The sequence below is a fragment of the Megascapheus bottae genome, chromosome 16 (genome assembly GCF_031878675.1).
Source record: "Megascapheus bottae isolate mThoBot1 chromosome 16, mThoBot2.hap1, whole genome shotgun sequence".
Taxonomy (NCBI): Eukaryota; Metazoa; Chordata; class Mammalia; order Rodentia; family Geomyidae; genus Megascapheus; species Megascapheus bottae.
The window spans coordinates 12,678,142-12,705,335 of record NC_143524.1 but is presented as its reverse complement, the minus strand read 5'-3'; the positions used below and the strand labels follow the sequence as shown (position 1 = coordinate 12,705,335).

Genomic DNA, 27,194 nt, shown 5'->3' with positions numbered 1-27,194 from the left:
TTGAGCTATTCTGCTTGTTTTTGTTCTAGCATACCTATCCCTTGAGAAAATTGGGAAAATTACACATTATAGTTTATATTCAGATCTTGTCACTTTAAATGGAAAAGGTTTCAAGTCTTCCTTGTTTTCATCATTCTTCATCTTTTTTTTGGTGACAAGCAGTGCCTACGTCATAATCAAAGATCAACAAATAAATGAGATGCTTATGGTTTAGAAAATCAGCAATTGAACTAGGTGCCAGTGGCTCACACCTGTAATCCTAGCTACTCAGGAGTCTAAGATCTGAAGATTGTGATTTAAAGCCAGCCCAAGCAGGAAAGTCCATGAGACTTTTATCTTCAATAAACTACTCAGAAAAAGCCAGAACTTGGTGCTATGGCTCAAAGCTCAGGGACAACGGACTTGACATTAAATTCTACATATAGTATTAAGACTAACACAATTTCCAATTTTCATGTAGGTTGGTGGGGAATATCACATCCAGATAACCTGAGAGACTGCCTTCATTTCTGTTCCAGACTTTATGGATGGATGATGAGCAATGAGATAGCAGTTCCATAAAATAAATGAAATTTTTTGTGGTGCCAGAGATTGAAACTAGGACCTTGCGCATTCTAAAACAAGAGCTCTACCACCAACCTAATATTTTCTATGCCCTGAAATCAACAGAAGCATAATGCTCATCTGTCCCATTCTCAGACTATGTATTAAAACTGCCAGGCTCTAACAGAGCCTGTGGCAGATCTGTTACTGGAATGCCTCGTTCTGATTCCCATAAATTTCTTACTATGTGAGTTTTGCCAGTGACCATCACTGCAAGATAAAGTCAAGTTCTATGACATCTAACTCCTCAAAAGACCTAGAATAAGCCGGGCACAGTGGCTCACAACTGTAATCTTATTCAGGAGGTTGAGATCTGACGATCACGGTTCAATGCCAGCCCGAGCCCTAAAGTCCATGAGACTTTTTTTTTTTTTTTTTGCCAGTCCTGGGCTTGAGCTCAGGGCCTGAGCACTGTCCTTGGACTTTCTCAAGGCTAGCACTCTACCACTTGAGTCTCAGCACCACTTCAGGCTTTTTGCTTTGTATGTGGGGTACTGAGGAATCGGACTCGGGTCTTCGTGCATGCTAGGCAAGCACTAGGCCAAACTCCCAGCCCCCTCCATGAGACTCTTATCTCCAATTAACCACCAGAAAACCAGAAGGCCCAAGGGATAGGGCAGTAGCCTTGAGCTGAAGAGCTCTGGGAAAGTGCCCAGGCCCAGAGTTCAAGGCCCACACCCCCGACCAAAAACAACAACAACAACAAAAAGACCTGGAACATAAATAAAAGATACATGGTACATAGGCCTGATAATTCCTTTTTGTGCCTGGAGATGTGACTGATGATCACGACACTTTTCCCATCCAGTCTGGTCAGGAACTTAGGCAGCTATTAACAATGAATGAATGGACACTCAAGATGAAACCAATTTGTCATCTTCCTCTAGAGGGAGCAATAGTGTCATAAACTCTGGTCTTGACCCGTCTTCTTAAGATGAGCTGAAAACTCTCAACAGAAACTTCATACCCTTTATTGCTCTTCCTCGGACCCCACACCCCTGAAGAAAGAGGTGATGTCTGCAGCAGGTTTTTTCACAGCATGAGCTTACCAGACGGAGCAGGTGCAGGATTAGTCATGACTCCAAGCCAGGCAAGGTAATTAAGAAAAGCTAAATTTATATTAAATTATCATAAAGTCCTAAAATACTGAACATAGTGGTTAAATAACTCCAGAAAGTCCAATCTCTCCAAGTGAGTAACGTTAAAACCATTACACATGAGCGTGGGAGGATCACTTCCATTAGTTTAGGACAGAGAGATTTTGCTTTTTTTTACAGAGTAAATCAGTGCTCAAATAGATATTTCCTCAAATATGTCCTTTCTACATTCTGAACAGCCCAAGTGCAAAAAATCTTCCCCTTTCCGATCAAGGAAATGCCACTCTTATTTTTTTTTTCCTCCCCTACCATCAATCTAAGGACTCAAATGTTTCTTCTTTTAGTGCCTCTTTAAAGGTGAAATGTCCCCATTTCCTTCCAAAATTGGTGCTCCTATGTTCCCATCTGGGTGCACAGGAAAAGTCTTCTTGACCTGACTTGGTTGGGCCTTGGGGCTGACAGCAGGGCTAAAGGCTTTGCATCTGTCTCTAGTGGTCTTAGAAATGACCAGAAGATATATGATCATTTTTTTCACTCACACCCATTTTGATTGCTGATCCCTCAATACTAATAATCATGGGAAATACTTCAAATTCAGAAGTTTCCCCTAGAAATCCTCCCATCCATTCACAAGCTCTAGGTCATCTCTCCTACCACTTCTAATTCTTGGATAGAAAAGAACTCTCCCTGGGCTGGGAGGGTTCATCCATGGTTCTTTCTACCTTTCTACCTCTTACACACTCCTTTATATATTCATTTAACCCTCCTCACCCCAACACTTCAGAGACTGCTGATATCACAAGGCTAGATCAGAAGAAGCAAAGTAAGCCCTCTCCAAAGTGGAAAAAGAGCTAAGAAATTTTAGGACAAGAAATCTCAGCTTCAGTAAGACTTCTGAAACTCCTGCCCTTGTTGTATGTGAGCCTGAAGCAATTGATGGCATCTCAGTGTTAGAAGTCATTTATAGCCATGAAAAGAGTTGTCATAAGAGCTTATGAATTTAGATCCTTGATCATCTAAGAAAAAACATAGGAGTTTCAACTTCATGATACTTGAATCCCTGGGTGTCCCCTATCTCTAATTGTTCTTTCTGACCATTTATGGAAACTTCAGGTCCTTCTTAGAAAGATTAAGAGGATCACTTCCTTCAGAGTCCCAGAGAATGGGTGGTGTGAGGAGGGGCAAGACTGGCATAATAATTAAGTTTGGGTGGGATGCTGTGTTTGGTCTAAGCAGAGTTTCTTAGATATTTCAGAGGCTCAGACTCTAAAGCTCATTATTTACTGAAGCCACTGGCTCATAGCCTGTTTACTTAAAGGCTTAGGAAATGTACTGATCAGTGGTGGCACCAGAAGAAATTCTTATAAGTGAATAGCCATAGGATAGGGCTTCCAGTCATCAAAGGTAGAAATGGCTCCAGATATTCCAGCAGGAAGAACAATAGCTTGAGCCACACCCACATTTCGCCTATATCTGCAGCTAATAGAGCAGTGACTCCTAGGTGAAAAATTACGTCCACTGCCAGCAATGGACAGTATACCTAGACCCAATGCCCTCCAAAGCTTTTTCATATTATCAACCCATGAGGCTGGAGGTTTTCTAAATACCCAGACCAGCTAGGCAGACTCTTCCTTTTTCTTTCAGACTCCATCCATTACCCTTTTTTTTACCCATCACCTTGTGCTCCAGCCCCTGGCGGTCCAGTTCTCAAAGAAGCCATCATGTCAGCTGTAATAGCAGAAGAGTGCAGTCCTGCATCATCAGCTGCATCAGGGCTGTGGGGTAGACACTGAGGGTACCAGGGGAAGGGGAGGTGGGCTCTACACTGAGCCCGGTTTCTGGGGGCACAAGGTGGAATGAAAGAGGTGAGGTGATGGTACAAATCCAGTCTACATTCTTGAGATGTGCCCTCATTTCTTGTGCCCATATTGCTATGGACTCAGATGAACAAAGAGCTCCTGTGAAGTCTTGGGAGCAATTTTGGGATGGGAGGAAAAAGATGAGCATGTGAAAAGGGGGCCTGCTGTATAAGCGAGCACAGGAACTGGAAGTCCATAGAGGAGAAGGAACAGGCAGGCAGGGAAGAGAACATGGACATTTAGACCTGGCTCTCTGAGGAGAGCTTGCGTTCATGTTTCCAGCCTGTGTCTGGCAGAGAGCCCCGTCTTTCTGGAGTGGCTGCAGTGTGGACGCTGCTACACTCTGATTGCTCTTCCTGTAGTAGCTGCTCCGTCTCTGTGTCATCCAGGGAGCCAGAGCTGGCCTGGATGGACACTGTGTCTGTCTTCATGCATACATGATCTCGTAGAAGGCCCCCCCGAGAGCTTCGCAGCTGCTTAAGGTCATCCCACTCTGCATCATCCCCAGACAGAAGGCAGATTCCCTCCACAATCTTGATCTTCTCCTTGGTGTAGTTGTGGTCAGGCCCACCCTAGGGTGAAGAATGAAGAATGATGATCTAGTTAGATGTCAGTTGGTTGGCTTTGTACTTAGGGTTTTGTGATGAACTGGGGTAAGAGTAGGAATGGAACACACACACACACACACACACACACACACACACAATTGAATGGGGGAAATGTGGTCAAAGCAAGAATATGAATCCTCACCTCATATTTATTACCATTATTATGTAGGGAGAGGGAGAACCATGACTTCTAGTTCTGGCTAGGTTACCTTGGGAAAATTATTTAACATCTATAAAACTCAGTCTCCACATCTGAAATGTGGGGAGAAAAAGAGCATTTGAACATCACAAGCAATTTCTGTGAGGTTAAATGAAGCAATACATGGAATGCAATTGTTAGATTGCTGAGCACAGGATGCATGAAAAACATGTTAGTTATGGTTACATGGTTTTATGGTTTATTAATGGGGCATCGTGTTGATGTAAATAGTCAAAAGCAATTGGCAAAAGCAAATTGGTGTGCATGTACTAAAGATTTTGAACTACTTTATGTGCTAGTTTGTTACATTGTTACTGTGGTTTATTAATGGGATGACATGCTGCTGTAAATAGTCAAAAGCAATTCAGTGAGCATGTATTGAGAATTCTGAACCACTTTATGTGCTAGTTTCTTAAGAATCTTTCTAATTTTGTTCAGCAGAAAACTTGGAAGGTAAGACAGGAAAGCTCCCAAAAATTCTCCTATTTGGATTCAAAATGTACATTCAGTGGGGCACCTTAACTTGGAACCTTTTGGGCAGGTTACTCTGGACCTGCTTCAGTAAGCCTTGGGACCATTCCCAAGCAACCTAGATTATTCCAAGGATAGCCCCAGCTTATGCTCAGGCTTCTTCATTTATGAGCCTCCTCAAAGGGTAGCTTCACTCCTGGTTTCTGTGGGATGTCAGTCAACATAGCATAACTTCCAGGAGCCAACAGGCCATAGGGTTCTGTCCCTGAGGTAGTGTCCCTGGCCAGGGTCCAGCAACCACTACTTTATATTAGTAACACTTCTATTCCAGAGGTATTTATTGAGCTCCTATATGAAGCAAGGAATTGGGAAAGGTGCTTTGATAATGATCCCTGCTCTCTGGAAGTGACAAGTGTCCTTGATCATGCAGAAAAAGACAACAGAGAGCACAGCATACACAGGCATCCATTCACCTAGCACATACTACAAACAGGAATTACTGTAAAATTAAGAGGAAGGCCACTCTAAGTTGTCATCACAGAGGTGCAGTCAAGTAAAGATGGGGCACATGGGATTAGCAATTTTAGGGATACTACTCCCTCTGCACAGACACACAGCAATAGGTACCTGGTATCAAGAGGCAATCAGAAGAGAAAGGGTGAAAGGCTATCAGAGGGGTGAAAGAGGTGCTGAGGAAGAAGCATACAATGGAAGAAAGGGGTTACACAATCATCATTTCTTTTTTGATGATGCTAAAGATGGAACCTAGGCCTTGTGAAAAAGCTAAGTTGGTGCTCTATCCCTAGCTATATCCCCAGCTCTTCTTTTCAGGTCTAACTACTGGCTTTCATTATCATTCTCTCCTGCTACACCTCCCCCCCACCCAGTATCCAATCCTATAAGAACCCAAGTATCTTCAAGTCTTTCTCAGAGATACTGAAGAGTCTTACCATTCCTGTAAGTTATCTACAAAGGTTTTTTTTTTTCTCTCGTCCTCCTCTTCCTCCTCCTCCTCCTCCTCCTCGTCTTCCTTATCCTCCCCTCCTTCCCTGTTCTCTTCTCCCCCCACCCATCATTTTTCCTCCTTCCCTCCCTCTCCCCCCTCTGTCTTTAGGTAGTACTGAAAATTGAATTCAGAGCATTACAGGTATTACTCAAATACTCGAACATGAGCCACACACCTAGCCTTGAAGGTTTTCTTTGGAACTACAGAGAAAGCTTTTTAAATATGGTAATTCTTAGATCCCAAAAGCATAGAATTTCTGTATAAAGTATAATCATTATGTAAGATCCCTGCAGGTGTGAGAGCAGTTTTGACTGCTCAAGACAGGCCAAAAAACTGCCTGTCTAGGGTCTTCTTAAGTGACAACTTCTGATGAAGACACAGGTTAAGAAAATTTGAAATCCCAAACTATAGATCTTCTGTGGAAAGGGGACTATTTTTTATACCTAAATATTCAGTAAGTAATTTTCTATTGAAGTAACAAAGTGGTAAGAAAGACAAAAGCAAGTAAATCTTCAGTATTTTAGAGAAATTTCTTAAAGGCCCTGTGATAAGAAAAAGGATAGGTAGGGAAAAACCAGCCATCCTCAGCCATAAGCTTGGATCAGAGATTAGAAAAGGGAAGCTGGGTGTGTTGGTTCACATCTATGATCCTAGTTACTCAAGAAGCTGGATTGCAGTTCAAAGCAAGTCCACACAGAGAAATCCATGAGCCCTCCATTTCCAAAATAACTAGTTATTTTTTTTTTACCAGCAGATCAAAAAAGCTGAGCAGTGTAAAGCCCTGAGTTCAACATTCCCACTCCCCCCCAACACACACACACACAAAACAAGAAGAAGAGGAAGAGGAGGAAGCAGAGGAAGAGGAGGAGGAGGAGGAGGAGGAGGAGGAGAAGGAGGAGGAGAAGGAGGAGGAGGAAAAGAGAACTGTGACTCATGCCTATATTCCTAGCTACTCAGGAGGCTGAGGATGACAGTTCAGAGCCAGCCATGGCACTAAAATCCGTGAGACTCTTATCTCCAATGAACCAGAAAACCAGAAGTGGTGCTGTGGCTCAAAGTGGTAGAGCATTAGCCTTGAGCTTAAGAGCTCAGGGACTGTGCCCAGGCCCAGAGTTCAAGCCCTACCACTGATCCCTGATTCCCTCCATCCCCAAAAAAAAGAAAGAAAGAAAGGGAGAGTTCAAGAGATCTTGGGAGTGTTTTTTTTGGGGGGGGGAAGTAGGGAAATGACAATTGTAAAAGAGGAAAGAGCTGCTAGAGGCTGGTGGCTCATGCCTATAATCCTAGATACTTAGGATTTGAGAAGTTAAGTGTGAAGCCAACTTTCTATGAGAGAAAGTCTATGAGACTCATGTCCAATTAACCAGCAAAAAGTCAGAAGTAGAACTGTGGTTCAAATGACTGAGTGAAAAAGCTAAGAGACAGTGTCTGTGACTTGAGTTCAAGCCTTTGTACTGGCACACACACACACACACACACACACACACACACACAAAGAACCTATGACCCAGAAAAACATCATCTGGCAGAGTGATCTATACTCACTGAATCTAGACCTAAATCTTTAACAGCTAGTGTCCCTCAAAGATTGTAGATTTAGGTTTCTACAGAAATCAAAATTAGAAATCTAAATCACACTTAATTTTCACTCTAATTCCCACAATAGCAGATAAGATCATCTGATAACCCTTCCGAATCTATTCAGGCAACTGAAATGTAATTACTTACTACCTACATCTTGTCCCAGACATAACCCTCCACCTTGAATATAAATTTCCATGTTTACCTCTTTTTTATAACACAGTTGATTGTACATGGCTGGTTTGGGGATTGCTTCAATTTTTACTTCCTGAGTAGAAGTACGGTAGGAAGGGTTGCTATAAGTCAGGTTCTCCATTCCAGGATCAGTAAATTTGGATTTTTTATGTCTTTAGAAGAAAAACAAGAAATTAGTTCAGATTTTTATGATTATTACCTGGAAAAGTTGAAACCTACATGTAGAAGGTGACATCTTTCTTGATTTTAATCTTATTAATACAGTTTTATTCAAATTAAGTTATTCGACAGAGAGGTTATCATTTCATAAGTCAGGAAATGAGTAAATTTTTTTTTGGACCTATTCCTTCACTTTCCCCCAGAGACAAAGCCTAGAACCAGAGTTCAAGCCCCAGGACAAGCCAAAAAGAAGTTTGTAGTGCTGACACATTAAATGGGATATGGTATTAGCAGCAGCTGAAGCAATAGCAGATTCTAGACTTTTTGTTGGTGTTGTTTTGCTGTAAGTTGTGTTTAAAACAATTGGGGTTTGCTGCCTGTAATCCTAGCTACTCAGGAGGCTGATATCTGAGGATCCTTTGTGTCAGTCCAAGCACAAAAGTCTGTGAAACTAGCCATCAGAAAACTGGAAGTGGTACTATGGCTCAAGTGGTAGAGCACTAGCCTTGAGCTGAAGAGCTCAGGGACAGTGCCCAGGCCAAGTTCAAGCCCCATGATGAACAAAAACCAACAACAAAAATTGGAGTAAAATACAAAGAAAAAAAAGCAATACAAAAACATCATAAGTTGAAAGCTGGGTGCTGGTGGCACACTCCTGTAATCCTAGCTACTCAGGGAACTGAGATCAGAGGATCACACAGTTCAAAGCCAGCCCAGTCAGGAAAGTCTGTGAGATACTTATCTCCAGTTAACTACCAAAGAACCAGAAGTGGTAGGGTGGCTCACCTTGAACAAATAAGCTCAAGGATAGTGCATAGGCCTTGAGTTAAAGCTCCACACCATCCTCCCCTCCCCCACAACAAAAGATCATAAGGTAAAAATGAAACATTCATCTTTCTCAAATGATTGCTACAGAGCAATGCTAGATCAACCAGCATTGTAGTAGAATGTTATATTTGTGTGAAGGGACAAAAATCATTTCTACTTTCAACAGTTTGAGGTAAGATAAAGAAGCAAAGATGCTGCAGTAGAATATCTATACCCTCAGCATCCTAATCTATAACTAAAAGGGTTGCTTTGCTATGGTCTTAAGGAAAATGTGACTGAGAAATAGAGTTCGTATTCAGGTTTCAATTCTCTTCTTTCATTGCTGCCTCTTCTAGTGCCCCAACTAGGGACACAAACTTTAAAATGAGGCTGTTAAGATGTTAAATCAGGGGCTGCGAGTTTGGCCTAGTGGTAGAGTGCTTGCCTAGCATGCACGAAGACCCGGGTTCGATTCCTCAGTACCACATACATAGAAAAAAGTCAGAAATGGTGCTGATGCTCAAGTGGTAGAGCACTAGCCTTGAGAAAGTCCAAGGACAGTGCTCAGGCCCTGAGCTCAAGCCCAGGACTGGCAAAAAAAAAAAAAAAAAAAAAAAAAGATGTTAAATCAGTGAATTACACAATTTCAGGATATCCCAGATATACAATAAAGACAAAGGAGTATGGAGCCCTTGCAGAAAAACTGAGCTTACCTATACAGCATCAAAGCTGCAATCACCACCAAAATCAGCAGAATACTGAGCAAACCACCGATGGCATAGCTGATATGAAGTCCTTCACCTAGGAAGAAAAGAGGGACACTAGCAGGAACCACTAGCAGAAGAGCTTCTGCATACTATCTGAAGATGGAGGAGGGGCTTATGACTCAGAGGTGGTGCCACAGGAGGTTGAAAGAGGAGGCCAAGAAGAAAACTATCATTTCCAGCATCTCCAATTCCAGTTCTACCATTCACTATATGGCTTAAGGCAAGAACCAAAACTTCCAAGCCTACATTTTCTCATTAGTTAAGTGTAAATAATGAATTCCTCATAGGGCTGGTAGCAATTAAACGTGTGTCTATATACATATTCAGTAGCCACTACCCCTCATACACTTATTTTGTGTTCTTCCATTCAGTTACCCACAGTCAACATAGCCCCAAACATTACTATAATGCAGGAAAAAAAATCAAGATTTGTCCTTGAGCTTTTCTTAAGACTAGCGCTCTACTACTTGAGCCATATAACCATTTCCAGCTTTTCCTTTTCCTTTTCCTTTTCCTTTTGTGTGTGTGTGTGTGTGTGTGTGTGTGTGTGTGTGTGTGTGTGTGTGATGGAAGCTGTCCCTGAGCTCTTCAGCTCAAAGCTACTGCCCTACCCTTGAGCCAAGCCCCACTTGAGCCAAGCCCCACTTTCTAGAGGTTAACTGGAGATAAGAGTCTCAGGTATTTTTGTGCCCAGGCTGGCTCTGAGCCTTGATCCTCAGACCTCAGCCTTCTGAGTAGCTAGGATTACAGACGTGAGCCACTGTGTCCAGCTCCAGCTTTTTCTATGTACGTGGTACCAACGAATCAAACCTGGGCCTTTTTGCATACTAGGCAAGCTCTCTACCACTAGGCCATGCTCCTGGCCCCTCCAGATGTTTTTTGTTTGTTTGTTTGTTTGTTTTTGTTTTGTTTTGCCAGTCCTGGGCTTGAGCTCAGCGCCTGAGCTCTTGGACTTTCTCAAGGCTAGAGCTCTACCACTTGAGCCTCAGCACCATTTCTGGCTTTTTTCTATGTATGTGGTACCGAGGAATCGAACCTGGGTCTTCGTGCATGCTAGGCAAGCACTCTACCACTAGGCCAAACTCCCGGCCCCCTCAAGATGTTTTAAGAGGGACCACATTCATATAATTTTTATTATAGTTCATTGTTATAGTTTTTCTATTATTAATTACTGGTGCAGCTAATTCATAAAGGAGACTATATCATAGTTTATATACATACCATGTACATATTTATATGTGTGTGTATCAGAAAAGATAAAGTATATATAAACCTCAACACTATCTTAGTTTTAGGCTTTCACTGGCTGTTTACAATGTATCCCACATGGACAGGAAGGATTACTGTTCCTGCACACACATTACTTATCAAATGCTTGCCATATGGAAAGCAGACCATGAGCTTTGGCTATTTTATTTCTATGTATTTAATCTATGAAAAAAATCATTACCCAGGAGAATCCTCATGATATATCAGGGGAGAGAAAGAGTCTTTATCTCTTTTTTTCTGAAACAGTTGGATCCTCAGGGCTTACCTGGAACAGCAGGTATGGCCTCATTGGAATGTACACAGAGGCCCAGCAGAGCATCCCTTTCTGAGCACCTGTGAGCATAAAAAACAATGTGAAGGCTACTTGTTATTCAAAGGAGATCTTGTCCTCCTCTGGGAAAGAAGGTAAGGTTTGTGATTAGGCTTTCAAGTTTGAAAATGTACCAGGTGGAAGATAGTAGAAATATATCAAGGGCAGGACCAAAATAGAGAAATCAGTGTGGATTAGTGATTGTAAGCTACTACTATACTATGTTTACATGTGTTTTCACTTACGAACCTTTACAAATGAAATTCAAGTTTGGGAGTGTGCTAGAAGTCTGCAGAAATAATACTAAGGATATCAGTGCCAGGATTTCTTTCTTTTTCCTTCCTTCCTCTTTTAAAAATTTTGTGAGGGCTTAGCTGTGCACAGTGGCTCACACCTGTAATCCTAGCTACTCAGAAGGCTGAGATCTGAGGATCAAGGTTCAAAGCCAGCCAGAGCACTAAAGTCTGTGAAACTTTCTTTCAGATCTCAGCCTCCTGAGTAACCAAGATTATAGGCATGAGCCACTGGCCCCTGGCTGGCATCAGATTTTCTTAAACTACCAAAATGACTGGGAAACAGCCATGAGCCAAGTAAATCTGATTATGGCATGAGGTACAAAAAAAAACTTTCTTTTTTTCTTTTATGAGAGAATATGCAAAATATCCAGAGAGAGAGGGCTCAGAGAACTAATTTGACATGCTCAAAAGATAACTTCTTCCCGGCAACAAGTAGGCAATTAATGGCATCTCCTACGAGCCTGGAGAAAAGCTACCTACAACAGCATAAACAAAGATGCATTGAAGGTTCAAATAGAATTCTGGTCATTAGAAAAGATCTGAGAAGGAAGTCATGAGTTTTCCAAATAAATCTGGGGTCTGGGAGTATACTTGCAGAACATGTGAGGCTTGATCTACAGGACTGAAAACCTCCATACCATTATATTCCTAAAGAAATCCCAAGATTAATAATAATTGATAGTACACGTGAATACTTGAGCATTTGCTCTTCTTCAGAGAGAATGAACATAAGCAAAGGTACAAATCATGTACAAATTTTAGAACTTTGGAGATAATAAGTTAGAGTCCTCTTTTGGAATTATTGTATTTCTGCTTTCAGAATTAAAATCAAGTGTTAATCACCTTGACAGACACTTTAATTTTAATGTTTGGTATGGATGTGTGAAAGTTATTAGAGATTGAACTCAGGGCTTGTACTTGCCAGGCAAATGTTTTGCCATTTGAGCTATGCCTCTAAGCCTGAAATATATTTCATACTTGATCAAGAACTACCCAAAATTATACTTGCTTATTTAATGTGTGTGTGTGTGTGTGTGTGTTTATACATGCATTCATAGTGTGAGTGCCAGGATACATTATAAGCTAAGGCCATCGTATCCCTAGAGAAACTTTTTTTTTTTTTTTTTGGCCAGTCCTAGGGCTTGAACTCAGGGCCTGAGCATTATCCTTGGGCTTTTCTAAGGCTAGAGCTCTACCACTTGAGCCAATACACCACTTCCGACTTTTTCTACGTATGTGATGCCAAGGAATTGAACCTACGTCTTCGTGCATGCTAGGCAACCACTAGGCCAAACTCCCAGCCCAAACTTTTTTTCTTGTTATAAAGCTACAACCCAACAGACCACTGTAGGACGAGACTATACACTAAACCTGTGACATGAAAGCCAGGAGAGCGTCTGAAGGATGAAGGAAGAATGCATGTGTAAGACACCTCCTGAATGATTGCCCTTTAAAACTGTACTTAAAAGGATTTTTGCCCTCAAAGCTAAAAGGGGACTCATTTGCAACGATCTACAGGTCTAAATATCACCTCCTGTCCCAAAATAACAGGGATGGGTGGTTCGTGATGTGATGCCAGGATTACCAAGCTGGGACACCAGTCCTGGGCTGAGGGCAGGGGAGAGCATGGCAGTTGTCATCACAGGTCCCCTCTTCTTGTACTGACCCCACTTACCTTCCTCCCACCTCCTCCAGAGATGTGCCAGTCCTGGTGGTAGAAGAATGCAAGGTGGTGGGCAGTGTGTTGAGTAGCACTGGGTTCTTTTCACTGATGCTGGTGGCCCTGGGGGCAGGGGGCACCAGGCCAGGTACTGGAGAGAGAAGAAGCTTGGAGTAGGCTGTTGGAAACTCTAAAAGTGGCAGCTGCAGAACTTGACAAAGCAATTTTTTAGCTGCCCTAATCCCCAAACCCTAATTTAATACTATAAATAAAAAGGATTTAGATTCAACATTAATAGTTCTGGATAAGCTAGCTAGTCCACAAAGGTCAAGAGTAAAACGTTAAGCACTGATTTCAGCTCCCACAACAGGGATCTGTAATCAAGACCCCTGATTTTTTTTTTTTTTTGGCCAGTCCTGGGCCTTGAACTCAGGGCCTAGGCACTGTCTTGGGCTTTCTCAAGGCTATCATTCTACCACTTGAGCCATAGCACCATTTCTGGCTTTTTCCCTATGTATGTGTTATCGAGGAATATAACTCGGGTCTTTGTGCATGGTAGGCAAGCACTCTACACTAGGCCAAACTCCCAGCCAAGAGTCCTGAATTCTATGGTGGTGAATGCTAGAGATCAGAGAGACCCAAGTCTGAGCAATTCTGAGACTGCATTGCTTCAGTCATTCTCTGTGTAACCTTTTGTTAGGAGGATCCCACCAGACAGACCAAGTTGTGGCTGCTGATTCCCTATCTTTCCCAGGATTTTATTCCTCCAGAAGGCACTCCTCTGACTCACTGAGGGAGCAGGGCCGGCTGTCCAGCTCATCAGGGCAAGCACACACAAAATCCAAGGCTCTAGCAAAGCAGAGGTGGGTACAACCACCATTGTTCACACCACAGGCATTGGTCCCTGGAAACAAAACAAATATGTGTCTGGTCTGGGATAGAACTGGCTCTTCCAATTTAACACTCTTGAAAAAGGAAGAAATCTAGAGCCACCTATTCCCAGAAATAATAGGGTAAGAAGGAAATAATCACAAGGGGGGTTAAAAGGTCAAAAGAGCTTGAAACATGAGCTGAAAGGCTCTCTTGGAGTTCTAGTTGTCATAGTCCCTGATAGTTCTTGGGGCAACTATTCCCAGACCCACTGATGATGAGGAAACAGACTCAGGACCCAGTGGCTCACCTGTCTGCCGCTGAGGGGAAACCACGATGATATCCATGAGCCCTTCCACATTTGCCAACACTGTCTCCTTGTTGCGGCCTGAGTACTTATCAACACGCTGGATGGACTTGGTCTGCCAGTCTGTCCAGTAGATCCATCTGTCCTGCTACTCGATGAGGAACCCAAAAAGAGGAAATATTCAACCGTCAGATCCCAGAGCCATATCTGTGCCTCAGCCTCTGTGCCAAGTCAACTTCTGTGCATCCCCTGATATGACATCATCCAGGAGATTGCACTAAATCCATAGACATTACTGTTCTCGCCTTTGTCTGTTCTGTACCTTGCTGTACTTCCACACGTGGTCAGACGTTCTATTGTAATTTATTTCTGTTTGCCCTGCCCAACTCTGGATAAAAATGTATTTCATTCATTCCTGAGTCTACAGGTGAATGAGTGGCTCTCTGCCAAGTAAATAACAGTAAATTTGGAGGTTCTTCTAGGTCCCTATTCTTCTTGGCCTTTTTCTCAAAGCCCTGGCCCAACTCTCTGCGTGCTTTTGTGGGCAGCTTCTTTCTTAATGCAATCATGGTGGCATTTTCAATCACAGGTAGCAAAGGCAATGGAAGTATTTCTCCTCTCTATCAGAAACTAAAAGGGAAATTTATAGATTGAAAAATGATCCTCAGTTTAAGCTTATTATTAGGAAAAGCCAGATAAAATCTTTTTAAATCTTTTTTATTGTAATTAATAGAAGGGTTACATTATATTCGCCAGATAGAAGGTACATTACTTCACATATATTGATATCCCTTCTCATGTTTTTGTCCCAAGCCAGATACAATCTTTTAAGATGGTAGAATATAACTGATTTTATATAGGTAAGAGTGTGTGGCTCAGATATAGGGATCTGGATTCAATCCCCAAAAGCAAATGAAAAAAAGAAAAAGAAAGAGAACACAGAGTAGATGATGTTTGTCAGATACATACAGAATTCTTTTTTTTTTTTGGTTTGGGGCGGCAGTCATGTTGAACTCAACTTGAGAATCCTGTCCCTGAGCAATTTTGTTCAAAGCTAGTGGTCCATTATTTTGAGCCACAACTTTACTTTTGGTTTTCTAGTGGTAAATTGGCATTGAGTCTCAGGGCCTTTTCTACTGGCTTTGAACTGTGATCTTCAGATCTCAGACTCCTGACAAGATTACAGGTGTGTGCCACCAGCACCTGGCTTCACAGATTATTTTTGTCAGTTGTGGGGCTTGAACTCTGGGCCTAGGCACTGTCCCTGAGCTCTTCAGCTCAAGGATACCACCCTACCCCTTGAGCAACATCACCACTTCCGATTTTCTGGTGGTTAATTGGAGATCAGACTCTCATGGACTTTAGTGCCTGGGCTGGCTTTGAACCAAGATCCTCAGATCTCAGCCTCCTGAGTAGTTAGGATTACAAGCATGAGCCACAATGCCCAGCTTCATACAGATTTTTAAATGACTAAAAATCTCTATTCTATAGCCTCAGATTTGGGAGATCTTTTTCTGCCTCCAAATTATCTTACAGTGCTAGAATTCTCAGGAAGAACAGCTAACAAGAGTTAAAATGTTTAGCATTTCACACTTACTCTGGGCCAGATACTGGGTTAATGCTTTGTGTGTATTTCAGAAGGATACTATTATTAAACCTATTTGTTTTATAGATAATTGAAACTTACAGAGGTTTAATTTCTTATTCAAAGTTGAAGTTATTAAATAAGATATGTAGGGCAAGGAATGTGGATTAGTGGTAGAGTGCTTGCCTAGCATGCATGAAGCCCTGGGCTCAATTCCTTGCTACCACATAAACACAAAAATAAAAATAATTTAAAAAAATAATATGGTATTTAATAATATAGACAGAACTTGAACCCAGGTACCTGGCTCACTGAAAGCACTCAATAGACAACTGCCTAGAGGCCTCAGATATATCCACCCTTTATTTAGTGAGCTGCCAGAGCTCCAATTAAGGAACTGTAGCATTAGGATCAATAGGGATCAAAATGCCTATTTCTAGGCCAGGAATAGTGATGCACACTTGCAATCCTAGCTATCTAAAAAGTACAGGTAGGAAGACTGTAGTCCAAGGTAGCTCTGGGCAAAAGTAAGAGACCCTACCTGGAAAATAAACTAAAGCAAAATAGGCTAGAGGTGTAGCTTATAGGGGTAGAGGGTTTCCCTAGCAAGCATAAGTTCAAACTCTGGTACTGCCAAGAAAAATGTAAAAATGCTTTGTGAAGGCTCAATCCTCACAAAGCAGTTTCTCCATAGCCAAGGCCTATCATTTTAATAAGCTCTATAGCTGGTTCTTTTTACCTCTATAAGCCACTCCTAGCAGACCAGACCAGTGGGACTTAGTTTAAAAAAATGTGTGCATAGGGCCGGGAATTTGGCTTAGTGGTCGAGTGCTTGCCTAGCATGCATGAAGACCCAGGTTCAATTCACTGGTGCCACATACATAGAAAAAGCTAGAAGTGGTGCTGTGGCTCAAGTGGTAGAGCTCTAGCCTTGAGAAAGCCCAAGGACAGTGCTCAGGTCCTGACTTCAAATCCCAGGACTGGCAAAAAAGAAAATGTGTGTATATTATATATAATATATTCCTTCAAGTGCTAGAACTTGGGGGCAGTGGGCTCAGTGGCAGACTACTTGGTGATTTAGAACCCTAAGGAAACACACCCTAGGCAGAAGAGTTAGTTACCTCTCTCCTGAGCCAATACCTGTGTGAGAGCAAAAGGATGGGACACGTGGCTGACCAAGACCTGCCGCAGTTTCCCATTGAGGTCAGCACTCTCAATCCTGTCCAGGTGTGCATCTACCCAGTAGATTCTGCAAAGCAAAAGGGAGAAGAATGACAAATGCTTGCCAGGGAAGATGCCCTCTCCTGAGCTAAAATGGCAGCTGCTATGGGCAGTCAAGAAACTCCCACTGCCAGGAGTGGTGGCTCATGCCTATAATCTTAGCTACTCTGGAGGCTGAGATCTGAGGATCTCAGTTCAAAGCGAGCCAGGGCACTAAAGTCCGTGAGTCTATTATCTCCAATTAACTACCAGAAAACTGGAAATAGTGCTGTGGCTCAAGGGATAGGGTGGTGTCCTTGAGCTGAAGAGCTCAGAGACAGTGCCCAGGCCCACAGTGCAAACTCCACAACCAACCAAAAAAAAAGAAAAGAAAGAAGAAAAACTCCCAGGAGGAAAGACTATCGATTTTAAGGGTTAAAGCTAAAGAAGGAAGCTGTTCGTTAGTATGGAAGCAAGAGCTATTCTAGGGAGGCGTTGAGAGCTGGTGACAGGGAAGTAACTACCCAGCCCCATTTTTGGTAACTTAATCATTCTTTGGCTCTTACCCCAAAATCAAACCCAAATTCTTTAAGAAAAAAGTTCAACTGATGTGGCTCTTCCCAAGGTTAAGAGAAGAGGGTATTCTGCCTGCTCTCTGCCACCTTGATTCATTCTCCATCTTCTAGAGTCAGAAAGGAGAACAACCAGCTTTATATTCTCACACTTTTCTAATCTAGACTAGAAGCTGCAAATTCCAGTGTCTAAAGTGATTAAGAAGTTTAAAAAAAAAATTAAAACAGAAGAATCAGTCCTTAAAATGATTAGAGACATAGGCTCTGTGGTCCAACAGAGGATATGCTCTGATAGAGGCCCTGAAATTAATATATGTATAAAATGTAACAGATAAAATGTAACAGAGGGCTGAGGGCTCGCTTTAGCAACTCCTATAAGACTGTTCTCCACGTTGCCTTCCATCTTTTCATTTCCCCTGCTTCAGTCTCTGACCTCTTATTGGTCCACCTGATTTCCAGGAGTCTACTTAGGTCTGGATTCCTACCTGCGAGTATCATAGTCCAAGGTAAGGCCATTAGGCCAACCTAGGTCTGTGTTGATGAGGACCTTCCTCTCAGAACCATCCAGGTTTGCCCGTTCAATCTTGGCAATATGACCCCAGTCTGTCCAGAAGAGGTACCTGAGATAAAACAAGGACATCATCACCATCAAGAGATGGCACCCAGAAGTTGACAGAATACCATGAATACACCAGTACACTAATATATAAGTACCTGCCAATAGCCCCTGTTCCACCAGGAATATTCTTCCCCAGATCTCTGCTAGCCATAAACTTACCCCTTCCTGGGGAAAACAGCAATGGCTCTGGGCTCATCCAGGCTGTTGTTGATCAGTACTTTGCGGCAGGAACCATCCAGCCGTGAAGCTTCAATGGTATTTCGGCCTGTATCTGTCCAATACAAGTTCCTGGCCACCCAGTCCACTGCCAGCCCATCAGTGGTCTTCAGCCCACGCCCAATCACTGTCTCCATGTTGCTGCCATTCAGGTCTGCTCGCCTTAGGGAGAATCCAGAGGTGAATAAATGACCACATTGATCAGGAATACACTGGACTCTTTTAATCTATACGGGATCCCTGCAAGACTGTAAATTCCATGGGGCATAAGGGAAATGTCTCCTAGCACATTCCTCAGCACCTGTCATGATAGATATTCAATAAAATACTTGCAGTTGGAATGAATTCTTAGGAGGGCAGTGTGATCCTTGCAAACTGGGTTCACCTAGCCACAGGACAGGGTAATAATTCCCCATTTAGCTTTCGGAAAGGACAAAGATTGCTAGGAAGTGACTATAAGAAAGTCAGAGCCAGGCACCAGTGTGCTCATGGGTATAACCTTAGCTACGCTGGAGACTCAGATCTGAAGGATGAAGGCTGAAAGAGCCCAGGCAGAAAAATTCATTAGACTCCATCTCCAAAATAATCAGCAGAAAACAGAGCTGGAAGTGTAGTCCAATTGGTACAATGCTGGCCTAGAAAGCATGAGGTCTTGAGTTCAAGCCCCAGTACCTTCAATTTAAAAAAGGAGAGAGATATTGGAGCCAGGAATGGTATTCAGTAGTCAAGTGAGTATTTAGCATGTCTGAGGTTCAATCCTGAATACAAAGAGAAGAAGAAAAAGAGAAGGCAGAGAAAAAGAAATGGCAGATTTGTCAAATCCTACCTGTATACTTTTACAGAGCCTCCCCCAACTAAATAAATCAACCTCAAGATGAAGAACATGAGAGCATATGACAATCACTGGAGGATTTCTCAATTGCATATGACACTGCCCCCAGCATGAAAGCCAACACACCTGCAGGGAGAACAAAGGCAACTATCCCTGTCCCCCATAGGAGTCTCTGCCACCAAAAGCCATTATAACTGGTAGCAGGACATCATATTCCTGAGTTGTGTTAGATCAGAAACTTAAGGAATAAAAATAAATGTGGCTCATGCCTATAATCCTAGCTACTCAGGGGCTAAGATCTGAGGATTGCATTTGGAAACCAGCCCTCGCAGGAAAGTCAATGAGACTCTTATCTCCAACTAACCACCAGAAAACCAGAAATAGAGCTGTGGCTCAAAACGGTAGAGTGCTAGCTTAGAACCAAAAGCTCAAGGACAGCTCCCAGGCACTGAGTTCAATCCCCAGAACTGGCATACACACACAAAAATAAAAATAAAGTTTAAAACATTTTATAAGTCACTATAGCCTTGACACTGGTCCAGGGCTACTATTCTGAAATACCCAGCTTTATGAGTCCTAAGGGACTCTTAGCACTCCCTCATCTCCCTCATGACCCAGTGGGTAGGTGGGTCCCCAGCCTAACTTTATATGATTTGGCTTTGTTTTTATAATTTATTTGTCTTATATATTAAATCTTCCATATAATCTTTATTTTATCTTGAGATAAGATCTTGCTATCTTTGTTCAGGCTGGCCTTGAATTCATTATCTTCCTGTCTTATTCTCCTGAGTAGCTAGGATAATATAGTCTTTTTTGTTCCCCCCTCGTCTTGGGCCATGAACTCAGGGCCTGGGCTCAGGGCCTGAACGTCTCTATGTTCAAGACTAGAGCTCTACCACTTGAGCCACATCATCATTTCTGACTTTTTTTGTTCATGTGGTACTGAGGAATCAAACTCAGAGCTTCATGATTGATAGGAAAGCACTCTACCACTAAGCCACATTTTCAGCCCTACATACACTCTTAAACAAACAAAAGTTTAGAACTCTGTTCTTAATGAAGGCTCTACAAAGTGATGAAATTAGGATTAGAAGTTGGTGTCCGAGGGCTGGGAGTATGGCCTAGTAGTACAGTGAGTGCTTGCCTAGCATTCATGAAGCCCTGGGTTCGATTCCTTGGTACCATATACACAGAAAAAGCCAGAAGTGGTGTTGTGGCTCAAGTGGTAGAGCTCTAGCCATTAGAAAGCTTGCAGTGGCTCACACCTGTAATCCAAGCTACTGAGGAGGCTGAGATCTGAAGCTTGTGGTTCAAAGCCAGCCTGGGCACTAAAGTCAGTGAGATTCTTATCTCCAATTAACCACCAGAAAACCAGAAGTGGCACTGTGGTTCAAGGAATAGGGCAGTAGCCTTGAGCAGAAGAGCTCAGGAACAGCGTCCAGGCTCAGAGTTCAAGTCCCACAACTGACAGAGAGAGAGAAAGAGAGAGAGAGAGAGGGGGGAGGGAGGGAGGGAGGGAGGGAGGGAGGGAGGGAGAGAGGGAGGGAGGGAGGGAGGGAGGGAGAGAAAGAAAGTCCAAGGACAGTGCCCAGGCCCTGAATTCAAGCTCCAGGACTAGCAGAAAAAGAAAGAAGGAAGGAAGGAAAGGAGGGACGGAGGGAGGGAAGGAAGGAAGGCAGGAAGGAAGAAAACTGGTGTTTAAATCACAAAATTACTTAGTTTATTTAGCTGTCAACCCTGAATATAACCTCTTAGAACCTATAAGGTTACATTCCCTGCAATTTTCAGTGCTACCCATACCTGATAACATCAAGGAACACATCTGTATAGTAGACTTTTCCATCCACACTGTCATAGTCCAGGGAGATGACATTGTTGAGCTCAGGGACTGGGACATGCACATCTGTGTGGTCGTTGGTGTCCAATGAGATACGTCGGATGGATCCTCGGCTGGAGAAGAGCAAGTAGGTCTCAGGAGAGTGATCACAGGTCTTCCCATCTCCCTTCAGCTGGATGCCAGTGGGGCAGGCACAGGAGAAACCAGAGGGTCGAGGCAAGCAGAGATGGGAGCAGCCACCATTTCTTGGGCCACACTTATTAAAACCTGGTGAGAGATAAACCATCTTTCACATCCAGCCTGGATGACTGGTTGACCCTCAGAAAGCCTCAGTTTCTTGGACTGACTCCTTTCTGTTCAAAGTGACAAAATTCAATGTCTGGCAGGGATATGATAGAGGGAGTGACTCCAAGAGTTGTTTGAAGATGACAGCACCATACAATGATCCTAGAAAGAAATGGCCTCTCTGATTGTAAAGGAATTCTTGATTAGAAATACGTGTGCAGTTAGATAGCCCAGAAATCCAGAGATGCTGACTCACAACTCCAGGAGTCTTCTTACCTGGAGGCTGTGTCCGATCCACAGCCTGAATATCCATGAGGCCTGGCAGGTTAGACCTCACCAGGATGACATTACTACCAGTACCCTTGTCAGCACGATGGATGCTACGAGTCTGCCAGTCAGTCCAGTAGATATAGGAGTCAAGTAGGGTGAGGCCGTATGGGTGTTGCACTGGTGACACCAATGTGTGCCGATTGGCACCATTCAGGTCAGCAGCTTCAATTCGCTATAGGAAAAGGAAACAGTGGAAAGCAGCTATCAGTTAGTTGGCTGACTGGAGCACTGGATTACCGTTGCGGGACAGGCCTCTTCTGTCTTGCTAGGCTTCCAGGAAGCAGCAGGGATAGAACACTTACCTCCGTGTGGGCATCAGCCCACAGCAGCTGGGAGCTAGCCTTGTCCACAGTCAGCCCATTGGGCCACCCGAGGTTGTTGTTGATGAGCACGGTGCGGTCTGAACCGTCCATTCCAGACCGCTCTAACTTGGCATTCTCCCCCCAGTCTGTCCAGTACATAAACCTGAGTGGAGAAACATCACATCCAATTATTGTAGCCTATTCCAGTGCACTAATGACTTTGCATAGGACTTCACATTATGTCATGGAATCCTCATAAGACATGCCTTTTTTTTTTTCCTATTAAACTTTCGCTCCTATTTTATGGTAAGGAAACTGATACATGATGAAAGAAGCTAAATATAACTCTAAGGCTCATGCTATTAACTTATACCCTATCAGCATACTGAAAGAAGTGAATCATACCCTAAGGATCAATCTACAGTGACCTCCAGAGTTGTGTCCTGTGACCCATGCTTGTTCTCCATTGCACATGCTTGTACTCCATTACCCCATCCATAATCCTAGCCTAGCGGATCCATGCCTCTCCCCAGTTCTCACCCCATCTCGTGGTACAGAACGATAGCCCGGGGACTGTCGAGGTTCTGCCACACCAACACTTTGCGCATGGACCCATCTAGGTTGCCCACTTCGATCCGGTTTGTTCCTGTGTCTGTCCAGTATACTTTCCGGCCAATGGCATCTACAGCGAGCCCATCTGTGGTCTGCAGCCCTGTAGGAAGTAAAAAAAAAAAAAAAGCACTCTGGCTCCTGCTTCTAACAACAGATGGGAGCTGGGTACCTGTAGCTCACACCTATAATCCTAGCTACTCCCAAAGCTGAGATCTAAGGATCACTATTTGAAGCCAGCCAAGGCAGAAATGTCAACCAGAGTTTTATCTCCAATTAACCACAAAAAGCAGAAGTGGAGCAGTGGCTTAAGTGATAGAGACCTAGCCTTGAGCACAAAAGCTCAGAAGCAGCACTCAAGTCCAGAGTTCAAGCCCTAGGTCTAGCAAAACAAAACAAAACAAAACAGATGGTGCTGGTGACTCAGGAGGCTGAGATTTGAGGATCACAGTTTGATGCCAGCCCATGAGACTCTTATTTCCAATTAACCACTCAAAGAAAAAAAAAAAAAACCAGGAGTGGAGCGGTGGCTCAATTGGTAAAGTGCTAGCCTTGATCACAAAGAGCCTCAGGTACAGTACCCAAGTCCTGAGTTCAAGCCCCACGTCTGATAAAACCAAAACCAAAATAGGTTGGATATTTTCCGCACAGGTGATGCCAGGCCTGGGAGGAAGGCTCACCTGTAGTGATGATGTCCTCATGCTGTGAGCCATCCAGATTGGCACGGCTGATCCTATGCAATGTGCTGTCAGACCAGTATACTTTTCCTGGAAAAGGAAGACTTGACTCAACCCCGCTCACTCATGCCCATAGAGAAAGTGCCATGCAGACAGGGATGGGGAAGTGCTAGGGGGAACAGGCAGCTTCCAGGCACTCACGTGGCAACAGTGATGGAAAAGAAAGGGTGAATAGCTGTTGGGCAGGGAAAGGAATTCAGGTGACAAGGAAGATGGCACAGACCTTCCTGAGGGTCCACTCCAATGGCAATGGTATTCTTCATGGTCACATTGATAGGTAGCACCACATCAGCAAAATAAGGGATGTCCAGGGAGACCATGCGTACGTCTATCCTCCTGGCGAAGATGAGGAAACTGTTCATGCCTGCTCGGGTGGAGAAAGCAGGGACAGTCACTCCAGCAGATCCATTAAAGGAGTCAAACATTAAAGGAGACAAACAAATTTATGCCTTGACCCAGCTAGTTTCTAGTTGTGTAATCTTTGGAAAGTTACCGCAATTATTTAAGCTTCAGTATCCTGAGGTATAAAATAGAGACAATTACAGGCAGCTATACGGATTTAAAAAGAGCACATATAGGGGCTGAGAATTTGGCCTAGTGGTAGAGTGCTTGTCTAGCAAGCATGAAGACCTGAGTTTAATTCCTCAGTACCACATACATAGAAAAAAGCTGGAAATGCCACTGTGGCTTAACTGGTAGAGCTCTAGCCTTGAGAAAGCCCAAGGACAGTGCTCAAGCCCTGGAACTGGCAAAAAAAAAAAAAAAAAAAAAAAAAGCATATACAAACAAAACATTGTGGATATGAAGCCTGTAATCCTAGCTACTTAAGAGGCAAAAAAGAGAAGGTCACAGTTTGAGGCCAGCCTATGCATAAAAGTTCCTAAGAGACATATCAACCAATGGCTGGGTGCCATGGCACTTTCTGTTAATCCCATGTCCAGGACATGGACACAGTGGTGCTTGCCTACTATCCTCAGCAATGTGGGGAAACACATACAAGTAGTCCAAACTAGCCCAGGTATAAAGCAAGACCATGCCATGAAAACAACCAATGCTAAAAGGGGCTGGAGGTGTGGGTCCAGTGATAGAACACTTCAAGAGGGATCAGGAGGGGAGGAGAGGGGAGAGGAGGAAAAATAAAGGATGAGTATTATGTTTCATATGTCTTCATAAATGATACTTCATTAATATTGTGGAAGGAACTCTTTATTATAAAGCTTAAAGGGAAGGAGTTAAGGGACCTCAGAAAGCTTTATTTACAACCTAGAAGGCACTCAAATACCCTAAGGTGTTAAGAACTTAAATGCAGCCTACCAAAACCTGACTTCTAACATCTGGATAGCAAGGTCTTGGTTCTAGGATATTCCCATCATAACATTATCACATAGCTCACCCATTCACAAGAGGGGTATATATAAGGAGTTGAGGATACCATTACATGGCAGATACACATTTTTTTGTTTTTTGGTGGGTCATGGGGCTTGAACTTGGCCTGGGCCCTGCCCTTGAGATCTTCAGGTCAAGGCTACCACCCTACCCTTGAGCCAAGCCCCATTTCCCATTTTCTAGAGGTTAACTGGAGATAGGAGTCTCAGGTCCTTTTGTGTCTAGGCTGGCTTTAAACGTTGATCCTCAGACATCAGCCTGCTGAACAGCGAGGATTATAGATGTGAGCCACGACTCCTGGCCACAGTTTTATGTTATATTCTGATTTTTTTATTATCGTGGTAATGTATAGAAGGGTCACAGTTACATTGGTCAGGTAGTAGGTGCATTGCTTCTTGAACACTGATATCCTTTCTCATGTTTTTGTCCCCTTTCCTTCTCCCCAAACCCTGCCAATCATCTTGTTTTCCCTACTTCCCTTCCCTGTTTCAAATAAACATATATACAATACACCAAGTAACAAAGTCAGATACAGTAACTACAGTAGATTAATCGTAAGGAGAAAAAAGAGAAAAGAAATAACTGCACATAGTACATTGAGAACAACAATTACAAAGATAAGCCTCTTGTTTCCATATCCTAGAGTTCATTTTGTTTAGTGTCATCCTATATGACCATATGTACATAGCTTTTGACCTATTGTGTTCGTCTGCTAGGAGAGTCCTAGATGTGTACTGATTATTACAGATGAGGGAAACCATGGAGCTTATGTTCCTTTGGGTCTGGCTTACTTCACTTAATATGATTTTTTCCAAGTCTTTCCATTTCTTTACGAATGGGGTGATGACATTCTTTCTGATGGCAGCATAGAATTCCATTGTGTATAAATACTGCATCTCCTGATCCATTCATTTATTGTGGGGCATCTGGGGCATTTACCATATCTTAGCTATGGTAAATAATGCTACAATGAACCATCATTGTGCTAGTGGCTTTAGTATGTCTTTGTTTCTGGACATTTAGGTGAATGCAAAGGAGTGGTATTGCTGGGTTATAGGGGAGTTCTATGTTTAGTCTTTTGAGGAATCACCATACTGCTTTCCATAGTGGTTGAACAAGTTTACACTCCCACCCACAGTGTAGTAGCTATCCCTCCTGGCTAAATCCTCGCCAGAATTTGTTGTTATTAGAGTTCTTGATAATGGCCATTCTAACTAGAGTGAGATGGAATCTCAAAAGTTGTTTTGATTTACATTTCTTGTATGACCAGAAATGTTGGGTCTTTATGTGTTAACTCTGATATATATATATATATATATATAGATAGATAGATAGATAGATATAGATATATATTTTTTGCCTTTTGGTAGTGCTGGAGTTTGAACTCAGGGCCTTGTACTTCTATAGCAGGCACTCTACTACCTGACCCATCCCTCTAGGCTCTTTCTGCTCTCATAATTTTTTTCAAATAAGGTCTTATTTTCCTTGCAGCTGCCCTGGACTTCATAGCTGGGATGACAGGTTAGCTTACCACTCCACCACTCCATCCAACTTTTTATTGTTTGAGACGGTGTCTTGTAAACTTTTTTGCCCAGGCTAGTCTTGAACCATCCTCCCCCTAATTTCAGCCTTCTGTGTAGCTAGGATTATAGGCACAAATAATTACCCCTGGCTCATTACATCCATTTTTTGGCAGAAGGAAATAAAGTGCCTTTTTCTAATCAGTGTATTAACATTTTCCAACAGAGGAAAAGAAAGTGTCTTTAGACAAAAGCATCTTTTACTAATCTGTGTGAAAATCATAACCAGTAGGATCTGTCTAACTTGCTCCCTCTGGCCTCTCTCTTAAACTTCTACCTTCTTATTCTCAAAGCTTTGTCTCTTCCCTAAACCACCAAGATTCATGGATTCTCAGCCCGTGACTTTGAGGATCTATCTTGCAGGATGTCTGTAGAGAACGTACTCTGTCCAGATTTGTGATGCTTCAACTCACCAGGTGAACAGGTCTTCCCACCAGATAGCAGATTGATGCCTGTGGGGCAGGTACAGCTGAAGCCGCTTGGATTTGGGGACCGAAGACATAAGTGGCTGCAGCCGCCATTCTCCATAGCACATGGTGTGGTCACTGTGTAGGGGAGGGACAGGGTCAATGGGGCAGGCTAGGGCATAAGAAGACTGAAAAGAAGGCACAATGGCTGAGGATTGCTCACCTGGCGGCCGCTGGCGATGAAAGACATGGATGTCCATGAGATTCTCCAGGTTCTCCTGGAGAGTTTCCCTATCTAGTCCCGTTAACCGGTCAGCACTCTGTATACTCTTAGTCTGCCAGTCAGTCCAATAGATGCGTTCTCCATAGAGGGTCAGCCCAAAAGGGTGGGGCAACTGGCTTCCAATCAGTACCTGCAGGGACCCAGTACTGTCATTCCCAGCAAAGTGGAACAGTATAGAGCAACAGTCAAGAGCTCAGCATGGAGTCAATTCGAATGCAGCTTGTGGACTTGGCTAGGAACTAGTTATATAATCTCTCTCTGAGGCTTGATCTACTAATCTGTGATATGACCAATGATAGTGCCTGGCTTCAAAAGTTGTGCAATGATTTCTAAAGATCGTGTATTACTTA

The 27,194-nt window shown here is 43.1% G+C and overlaps 1 protein-coding gene across 1 annotated transcript in view; it reads right to left on the bottom strand.

Annotated features, from left to right (window-relative positions):
• Positions 1–1,702: 1,702 nt before the first annotated feature.
• Lrp4 (LDL receptor related protein 4) overlaps positions 1,703–27,194 on the bottom strand; it is a 62,612-nt gene continuing 37,120 nt past the window's right edge. Inside the window, exons 23-40 of the mRNA XM_090349241.1 lie at positions 26,785–26,974; positions 26,568–26,699; positions 23,412–23,552; positions 23,132–23,218; positions 22,383–22,554; positions 21,843–22,005; positions 21,487–21,712; positions 20,889–21,192; positions 18,200–18,418; positions 17,907–18,041; positions 16,790–16,898; positions 14,068–14,212; positions 13,678–13,791; positions 12,903–13,038; positions 10,887–10,954; positions 9,299–9,386; positions 7,630–7,771; positions 1,703–4,131 (exon numbers count right to left, since the gene is read on the bottom strand). Of these exons, the coding sequence (XP_090205367.1) occupies positions 3,799–4,131; positions 7,630–7,771; positions 9,299–9,386; positions 10,887–10,954; positions 12,903–13,038; positions 13,678–13,791; positions 14,068–14,212; positions 16,790–16,898; positions 17,907–18,041; positions 18,200–18,418; positions 20,889–21,192; positions 21,487–21,712; positions 21,843–22,005; positions 22,383–22,554; positions 23,132–23,218; positions 23,412–23,552; positions 26,568–26,699; positions 26,785–26,974 (2,904 nt within the window). The 3' untranslated portion in view covers positions 1,703–3,798. The remainder of the gene's footprint in view (positions 4,132–7,629; positions 7,772–9,298; positions 9,387–10,886; positions 10,955–12,902; positions 13,039–13,677; positions 13,792–14,067; positions 14,213–16,789; positions 16,899–17,906; positions 18,042–18,199; positions 18,419–20,888; positions 21,193–21,486; positions 21,713–21,842; positions 22,006–22,382; positions 22,555–23,131; positions 23,219–23,411; positions 23,553–26,567; positions 26,700–26,784; positions 26,975–27,194) is intronic.